Source organism: Pyrus communis, chromosome 5 (assembly GCF_041283825.1).
Source record: "Pyrus communis isolate YQ-2024b chromosome 5, ASM4128382v1, whole genome shotgun sequence".
Classification (NCBI taxonomy): Eukaryota; Viridiplantae; Streptophyta; class Magnoliopsida; order Rosales; family Rosaceae; genus Pyrus; species Pyrus communis.
Window position 1 is genome coordinate 21765269 of NC_142569.1, and position 9899 is coordinate 21775167.

At 38.0% G+C, this 9899-nt stretch overlaps 1 protein-coding gene across 2 annotated transcripts; it reads right to left on the bottom strand.

Moving 5' to 3' along the window:
• Positions 1–534: 534 nt before the first annotated feature.
• On the bottom strand, positions 535–9358 carry LOC137726327 (CDPK-related kinase 5). Of its 2 annotated transcripts, none has more exons than XM_068465240.2 (11): positions 8374–9358; positions 5110–5240; positions 4841–4882; positions 4649–4757; positions 3424–3502; positions 3040–3336; positions 2843–2955; positions 2274–2381; positions 2099–2161; positions 1839–2006; positions 535–1075 (listed from the first exon to the last, which is right to left on the bottom strand). In XM_068465240.2, exons 1-11 carry the CDS (start codon positions 8911–8913, stop codon positions 938–940), a joined length of 1788 nt encoding a protein of 595 aa, XP_068321341.2. In that variant the 5' UTR covers positions 8914–9358; the 3' UTR covers positions 535–937. The 2 variants fall into 2 exon arrangements, with proteins under 2 accessions (XP_068321341.2, XP_088550905.1); XM_088694779.1 differs by having other exon boundaries at positions 535–1163; positions 8374–9302.
• Between the last annotated feature and the right edge of the window lie 541 nt (positions 9359–9899).

Genomic DNA, 9899 nt, shown 5'->3' on the forward strand with positions numbered 1-9899 from the left:
ACAGATCCTCTATGGATCTGAGCCTAGAGATCAATAAATCTGGGCCGTTGAAATTTGATCAAACGGCTACAAACAGGAGGCCTCCCTAAAAATTATAATAATTGTAACCGTTAGATCAAATTTTAATGGTCCGGATCTATTGATCCCTAGGCTCAGATCCAGAGAGGATTTGTGTCCATTGCATACAAGCAACTCTCTTTTCCTTTCTTTTCAGTTTTTAATGGTTCATGCTAAACAACTCTTTTTAAATACAAAGAGGAAAATGATTTCTGCACTCCTTATGTATACTGTTTATTTTCTGTCCGTTGATTCTCCTTTAATTTACTTGATAAAAAGCCAAAATTAAATAGAGGACGAGAGAGCGAAGCAAGTGTCGAAATCACTTCCCGAATCAATAAGACGGTGAGCATATGCTGCCTTTCGGGTTAGCCCAAGTGGTGAGATGTTGGAAAATGATTAGACTGCTCATTGCATGAAAAAGATGTGATGAAAACCTACGAGTGCAGATATTTTCAGAAATTGCAAAACACCGAATGGTAAATCTTGGTTTTCAATTGATGCCATTGCGGAGTTTTACAACACTAAGGCAAATCAAGCATGTTTCAAAGTAACCAGATAGATACAATGCATCTAAGGAGTTGAAGAATATTGTAACCGCCCATTTCGGCAAAACTAACTACAGCTTTACACTTGAATAGCTACACAGCATTCCAACTGGTAACCAAGATTTCGCACCTGCATTGTCCGGGATGTTTCAACCCCTCTTCACGAATTGGCCGGATGGGTCACTCAACGTGTGTGCCAAACGGATTGCAAATGGCCATCTTTCCGAACTTCCAAATCTTGAAAATCAATCATCGGGTGCACCACATCTATTCCACATATAGCACATATCATTTGGCTAAAACACGTGCATAAATAATGCTCTATATCTTCATTATGCTTTGACAAACGTCCGGCTGGACACACCATGCAACAATTTCACAAACCCGAGGAAGCTTAGCTTCCCATCTGTGTGCCTAATCCAGTCATGGAGAACCACATGAAGTGGAATGGAAGGACCAAGCCCAAGTTCCTGAATCACAATTTGGAGAGAGTATGAACAACAGTAGTCTCAGTCCGGTACATTACAGATAGTACAGAGCCTTGCAAATCTTTCGTTTCTAGAGGTCGTAAATTAAAAACCAAATCAATATCAAAATCCATGCATAAAGGGCGGATACTATGAGAATACAGATGCATAGGATGTGCTAATATCTTAGAAATTAAAAAATCTAGGAATAAATATGCTATGGGAGTATGACCATTCAATCTCAGCTCAACTTTAGTTTGGTCCCTTTTCCAATGTTTCAGTTCGATCTTTCAAATTTTTTAAGTGAAGTAATGTGATCTTTTGTGCACCATAATCATGCTTTTGTTATCAAAAGCGGTTCATGGTGTGATCTTTCGTGCACCATAATCATGTTTTTGTTATCAAAAGTTATTGCCGTCCATGGTTTACTGACATAATGCATTGACTGCTGATATGATAACAAAAGTCAGTCATAGAACAGATGCAGTTGAGCTGACCACATTGCTTCAATTCAAAATAATAGGCCTTGCCCAAAATAAATGTAAAAAACAAGACCAAGGTGCCATTTGAATCAAAATTTAAGCACCAAAAGTACATTTTAGCCAGAACTCTACTTCTCCCACCCTACAGTATTCTTTTAACCAAAAGTATGTTACTTATGAAATGTAACTAGTAAAACAGAAAGTTTAAGAAATGTCAGCAAATCCAGTTCGTAAGTAAAATACTATACAAGTCTGCAAAATGTGGCATTAAAATTTCAACTTACCGAAGCAAGTTCTTCAATGACAATCGCCCTGTTGCCATCCTTCTCGAATAGTTCATATGCACATCGAGCATGTTGTTCCCAACGATCAAGTGCCTCAAGCTGATGGACACTTAATGCAGCTGCACAGAACTCATCAAAATCCATTCTTCTGTATTGAAGTGCATTTAACTGTCATGGGAGAAGTACTAACCAGTAAGTAATTTTATAACCTATTGAGCCTAATACCATAGAAATATTCACGAAAGTAACCAAGTTATTACCGATGAAATGAGATCAGGAATGCGGGACTCCTTCATTGCGTCTGTAGCATTTTTCATCAGGACCTATCCAGGAAAATAACAAAAAAAAAAAACACACTAAATATTAACTTATCTCTCTGTGTGTGTCTCTGAGAGAGAGAGAGAGAGAGAGAGAGAGAGAGAGAGAGAGAGCAACCATTCTAATATTGTCAAGAGTTATAGTGCCATTTTTGTTTGGCTCCAATAGAGCAAACTGTTCCTTAAGATAAAACAGTTCATCCAGAGTCAATGTCTTAGACAAGGCCTGTCACATCAATTTACAGAAATGAAACGTTAAAAGACTGATTAAATATATCCAAAAATATAACGTTTAAAAAAATATATAAAACACACAAACGTAAAGAATTCAAAACACAACTATGCAAACGTATAGAAGAATAATTTGGACGAAACAATCATCAAGCATTAACTGATAACATCTCAGAAGTCCCTCTTATTTCCTGTAATTATACACATGACCATGTAGAGAAAATATGAGAACAGATAATCAATGGTTTTATTGAGTCATCATTATTTAAAATGGAATACTAATAATTACTTTTCAATTATATATTTTTTAGGAGGTACAAACCAAAATCTCATTCATCAAGAAAACTAAGCCCATCATTTGACTTGATATACAAAGTTTTTAAGACCAAGAATCTGATTCAGCACGCAAAATTCGAGAAAAAGTTCTCACTCTCGTCGGTGGAAACATATACACACCCTTAAAGCAGCCTTCCGAAGGGATGATGATCTCATATAAACCTTCATGAGTCTAAATACTAAAATATCAAGTGGCACTTTCACGTCATTATAATTCCGGATCCAAGGATGACCTGCAAAAAATATAAGAATTTAAGGCAATGACTCAGGAAAATGATAGCAGAAACTTAACACACTACAGACATAGAAAAACTCACTTAGAGCCTGAGCTGCTGTCATTCGTTTCCGAGGGTCCTTGTTCAATAAGCGTTTGACAAAGTCCTTTGCTTCAAGAGATAAAGAGGGCCAAGGTGCTTCATCAAAACTGGGATCAGCTTTCAAGACCGCCCGAAAAATCCCAGACTCAGTCCGGGACCAAAATGGACGGCTACCACATAAGAGAATATATGCTATTACACCAATACTCCACACATCAGCCTCTGTACTATAAGATCTATGTAGAACTTCGGGTGCGACATAGTATGCACTTCCAACAATATCATTCAGCCTCTCGTCTGTAAGACAGAAAGAGTATTAAAACCTATCCAAAATCAAAAGACACAGATCAATAATAAAACAAGCTAAAATAAGAAAGGACAAACCTGGTCTGGCAAAATCTGACAAGCCAAAGTCAATGGCTTTCAACTGGGAATTCTCATCTTTGGCGGTATACAAAAAGTTCTGATAACAAAAAAGGAAAAATAGCATTAGGTTAACATAAAGAGAAATAGATTTAGAGAGCACAACCGACAATAACAAGTACATCAAGTATAAGATAATAAAAAACTTCCATGAACTTCTAGCTTTCATGATGATAAATACATATCAAGGTATCTGATGGAGAAATACGAGTGGAAATATAAGCCAATTAACTAGTTTTGAATTTTTAGGTGGAATCCCTACACTTCCCACATGAACGCCTTTTCAACTAGCACAAAAGATAAAATATTGAACAAGGAAATGTGGTTCAGGAGTCAGGTTATTTCTTCAATTGTTCAAAAACACCTGCTGTAGAAACAGCCAGTGTGGACTACTATTTCAACTGTCACTAAAATATTTCCCTTTCAAGCCAAACAGAACATAATGCCACCTATATGATTAAACTAAAATTTATCGGATATAGATAACCATTTTGTGTGTGAAGTTTTCATTTCACCTAGCCTGGAACAAAGTGCCAATTTCTTTCCCTTGTTAGAAATAACCACAAAATCTGGGAATCTGGGAACCTAAGGTGTGAACTGAGTAGTAATGACACCCAGCAACAATCTATTGATAGATTGTATGAAATTGGAGGCGCCTAATAGTACTAAATATACTGAAGTAAAAAGATTTTTGTCCAGAAGACAAATAGGTTTTTGTCCGGCTACATGATGATGCTTAATCTTAGTCCAGTAGACATCAACCATGTATACATACCAATCATTTTAAACAGTTGGGTAATTCAGGGGCAAATTGGGAAACTACAGATCCAGTCAATTGAAACATAAGGGGTTTCTATTACAGTCTGTCTGCTGTATAAAAGTAACCATTAGTCATGTTGTTCAATTCCTTGTATACAGTATTGGGGGTTAACGAAGGTGCAGGGACACACTTAAATCTAAATTGAGTTTGTTTCCCTTCTAAACAGAATAGTGCATGCAGGTTTAATCAGCCTCATTCAGTACTAGAAATTTTGAGCAACCCCTTCATTTTGTCACTTGAAGTATCCCTCAAAGGGGTATCTTTGTCCACATTGCCCACACCTGGATCTTCAATAAAAATTTAAGCTTCAAACACACGTCTCATCTGCTAATTAGATAAGAAGAAAAGTAGAGAAATGTTTTTCACCTCTGGCTTAAGATCCCGGTGCACCACACCCTGGAGATGACAAAACGCAACAACATTCAGTATTTGCACCATGACAGTCTTCGCATCATCTTCTGAGTATTTCCCGCCCCTTCAGAAATAACAGATTATTAAGTTAGTAGCAAAAAATATCAGCATCTGAAAGTCCTTATGGAAGATATCTAATTTATATACCTTGAAAGTATTCTATCTAAAAGCTCTCCACCTTCACACAACCTGAAATGTTAAAAAAGATGAATACCATAAAGTCAGATATCTTTAAGAGAGGTAAGAAATCCTCCTGTAAATTACATAAGAAAAAAATAAAATAAAAACGAACAACCTGACCACACAACCATACCAAGCTTAGCAAAATTATAACTTTTTACCCGGTGAATCACTATCACATACGAAAAAGTAAAACGAGATGTAGACTTAAATAGGAATTCGATTTTTGAACTTACTCCATTACTATGTAGACATTATCACTGTCTTCAAATGCATCATAGAACTTAACTAGATTGCTATGTCCAGTCAAGGCTTGCAAGATCTTGACCTCCCTTCTCACATCCTCGATTGCAATAGCAGTTGTCATCTAACAACAAACAATACATTGTCGTTAGAAGAAATCATAACAAAAAGAAAAAGAAAAAAAGAAAAGAAAATGCATTAGAAGTAAAATCAACTACCAAAGCCACCACATGTAACACAACATCTCACAGCAATACATTATTGTGACCTTCTATACAATTCTTTAAGTGTTTCATATCTTATGCTTCGCCTCCAAATTTACTCAGGGAACAGGAAAGTCAATTGTATACCAGTATAACATCACTACTCGTGATCTTGGACTTATTTTAAAGGCAACTCGAGTATTTACCTCATCCTATGTACATTGTTCAACATTTATAATACTCAATTTACTTTTGTTGATGCACAAAATCAGTGAGACTTTGGAACAACATAAAGTGTCAAGTTTGTGACCTTCGCTCGGTTGCTTTAGTCACCTAGTGATGATAATGTGTAAAGAGATAGAGATAGGGAAGCAAACACAAGATGTACGTGGTTCACCCTATGTCCACGGAGTAAAGGAGTTCTCATTAATAGTGAAGGATTTACACAAACACATAAGTTTAAGCATAAACGTCATTGGTGGGTTCTAATGACCAGTTTAAGAACAATAATGACATTAAGGATTCATTGTAGGAGAATCATCTTCTTTTATAGTTGAGGATTCTCCAGCTTTGTCCGCGGTCGATGTGGGACTCTATGAGCTTTATTCTGACGTTGACATGTGTCGTGCTGTGATTAGCCTCCTGGTTGGAGGGAAACTCTTGTGCTTCGGCAAAGGTGCCTCAACAGAACCCCTCAGTGAATCCTTGAAGGTATGAAGTTGACCGGTGCTTGGTAGTTTCGGGATTGGTCAAGTATGATACAAACAACTTTACATGAATAAATTCACACACTATTGTTTGCAAAGAAAATTCCCAGCATATGAGGCATACTTGATGTTTAATAAAGCTACAAAGTTGTCACCTTGTGTCCCTAAAAATTTACTTCTTCCCCCTCTTTCTTTTACAGGGGACTTTAGGGAAGAAGCATAGTCCAGAACTAGAAGTCGTCATCTTTTATTCTTTGATGAGAGAGTGGGTAGATTGGGTCAACCTCCCTGGATTAGTGTTGAGTCCCTTAAACCTTTACCACTGGTTAATGTATTAAAAGCATAAGGCGTGGGCGAGGCGTCCAAGGGATAGCCCGGCCTAGGCATGAGGCGTGAGGTGAAGCCTAACGGTATGTTTTATATAATACAAATAATTGTATAAAAAATAATACTTTGTAAAATAAACATCCATTCTCAATTTATCATTCAAATCCATAGTCGTTCAAAAGATAGTATCATCTAAATTCATCATTCAAAAGTAATATCATCCAAATTCATCATTCAAAAGGTAAAACAAACAAATCAATCAATCATTCATCCAAATCCTCTTCATCTAAATCAAAATACAAACAAAGAAATCAATCATTCGTGCACCAACAATTTCCAGGTATTCTGGAACCTTACTATGACCAAATCAGACTCATACTCAATTAGAGATTCCAGTTGAGATATAAGCATCATAGCACAGAAGTTTTCACCAGGAATCTTGTTGTATATCTGCTCATGTGGTCACATAAATTGCTATGGGGTAATTTCCGGGTATTTTCCTTCCAAGTTGGTGAAACCCTAATAAATTACCATGTACTGTGTGATCTATATACATCCTCTAGTTAGCACCTTCACCAGTGTTTAAAAAAAAAAAAAATATCAAAAAACCCTTACCCAATCGGTGTCGTTTTGGGTTTGGGAGGTTTAAAAAAAAAAAAAAAAAAAAAAAAAAAAAAAAAAAAAAAAAAAAAAAAAAAAAAAAAGGCAAACAAGGTGCCTGGACGACTTGAGGGGCGCCCTCCGCCGCCTAGGCGTCTCCGGCGAAGCCTTCTGCCCACTCCCTCAAAACATGGGCAGGAACACTGAACCCCAGCCTCAGAGGAAGCCTAGGCGTGCCCTGAGGCGAGCCTTTTAAAACATTGGGTTGGGCATAGATATTTGTAACTTTGTTCAAAAGAATATACTGCCAATCATATAGCTTCAATTATTGGTGAACCAGCTCATGCTACATGATCATCAAACACAAAACAATACAAGATTAAGTTCAATGTTTCTTTCCTCTTGCAATAAGCGTCTTACAATCTGCTGAGGCTTCTGATGGTTAACCATGTAGAGGGTCAAGATTGTGAAATGTGACCCACCAAAAGGTTTCGGCAGTTTGGATGGCTATAAGCATGGTTACTACTGGCCATTATTGACCGGCTGCTATATGATCTAGTTCAATTATATAGCTGTGGGAAGGCCAAGACCACAATTTGGACCATGACTTTTGTCAAAGATTAGGTCCACTCACAACCATTGGACTGAATGCTTTGTTTATCATTCAGAACAAACTGTCACATCTTAGGTATCGACGAAGTGTTATATGGCTGAGAAGCCATCACACAAAACAAACAAAAAAGTCTATTATTCCTATTCCCACTACATGGAATTCAATCGGTCACCAAAGATCCACATTTTTGAAAGGAAAAACGTACTTCCATTCCAAAATGTGATTTGAAAATAAAAATATCCCAACTTGAGTGGGCAAAACCTGGTGTAAACTATTCAGGTGGATCAAGTAGGCCAAGAGATCAATACCTATTATTGACCAAAGTAAAGCAATAAACAAACAACTTGGTCACTTTACAACCCTTTCACTCAAACAACTTGTCTTAGCATATATTTATTTCATTTAAATAATGAATAATATATCCTATCTAGAACAACTCCACCACAGTCAATTGATATGAATACATGACGAGATCTTGCAAAGATCTTCCTTGTGCCACATTCAACCTCAAAGGACGTCTTCGACCTTAATCAGCTAAGAATTAAGTTTAACACAGTCACACTGTAAACCACCACTCCCTGGCTCCCACCCACAACACAAAAAACAACAACAATAACAAAGATTCAACATTGGCCTAAAGTCTCAGGTTTTACTTTTACCTTGAAGAACGACTAAAATACAATAAATAAAAAAACCCAAATTTTATCAACCAAGATTAAGCAAATGAGAGCAAGAAAATCCAATCTTTACAAACAAAATATAGATTAACCAAAAATCATACATGCAAATAAGAGCATTAGGCCAAACCTTTGTTTTAGGGATGACTTTCACAGCGACCTGTTGACCCTTTAACTCCCCCTTTTTGTACCTAGCAGAGCAAGTATACCCAAAATGCCCTCGACCCAATTCGTCCCCAACCTCCAATCGACTCGTAACCTCCTTGGAGAACCCAAACCTCTTGTCCAGCTCAACCCCATCTTCCTCCTCTCCGTCCTCCGGTATCGCCACCGAAGCCGATGCCTTTTTGCCCAGCCGCCGTGCCAGCACGGCCTTGATGTGCTTCGCCGGCGACGGAGGCGGAAAGGGTCGCCGGAAAAACCGGCTGGGAGTGGAAGTTGCGCTCTTGCTCCGCGCCGGAGAGGACTTCTTGAGGTAATGGGCGGGGCTGGGACTGTAGAAGGGGTAGAAGGGGGACTGGGACTGGGACTGCCGTGAAGCGACGTCGTCCTTGTGGTGATGGGTGTGGGATGGGAGTGATTTGGGGGCTTGGGACGGATTGTTTGGGTCAATTGGGTCTCTGGGGGAATATGGGTTCTGCTTTGGAGGTTTCGAAGTGCAGGTTCCCATGGCGGTTTCTGTGATTTGAGAAGAGGAGTGAGAGAAAATGGGTGAAAGATTGACGCTTTAAGGTTGAAAAGCTGATTTATTCAATGGTTATGGTTGTGGCATTGTGAAATGTGTGAGAGTGTAGCTCTAGCTCTAGATCAAGCTCTAGGTTTTTTTGTTTGTGAATGCTTGTAGGTGGTGTTGTTGCTCCACTTTTCTTGTGGTGTCTAGAGAGAGAAAAAGGAGAGAGAGAGCAGGGGATGGTGGAGCTGTTGGAGTTAAAAATAAAAGGCAGGAAAAAGGGTAAATGTGCAGAGACAGAGAGAGAGAGAAAGAGAGAGAGAGAGAGAGAGAGAGAGAGAGAGAGAGAAAGTGGGAATTTGTTGACGACGAGGACGCTGGGGGTGACTGAGGGAGATGGAAGCGTGGGAGTGAGCTGTAGATTGTAGTCTTCTGTGATCTCAGTAGCCACATGGCAAGCACATGACTCTTTGGATTTTATTTTATTTTTTGGTAATTTTGTTTGTGAAAGACGAGAGTTTCACACAATTTTTTTATTTTTCAGTGGATTATTTTTTTTTAATTTTTTATTTGTCATCGAATTAAATAAACAAAAAAAAGCATACAAAATTAATTTTTTACACTATTATTGTTTCTTGCTATCAAATTAAATAAACATAAAAAAGCAAACAAAATTAAGCAATGATGTTTGAGAGATTAAAATCAGTGTGTATATATCATTTTTTCTCACGCAATTGGGAATTTTGGGGGTTGGGGGGAACTTGGGATTAGGTGTTTTGGCACTTTGGGTGATGGTGCGCAAGGACAATGAAAGTTGAAGCAAAAGACAATGAAAGTTGTAGAAGTGGTATAGTCGATGCCTAATTCCCATTGCCATGAGCCTTTCTCTCCATTTCGTGACAGCCCTTCTCATTGAATTATATGAGCTTTAAATTTCCTCAATTAGTTCAGTAGCGGGCCTAGTCTTGGCTAGGGTCGATGGTTGT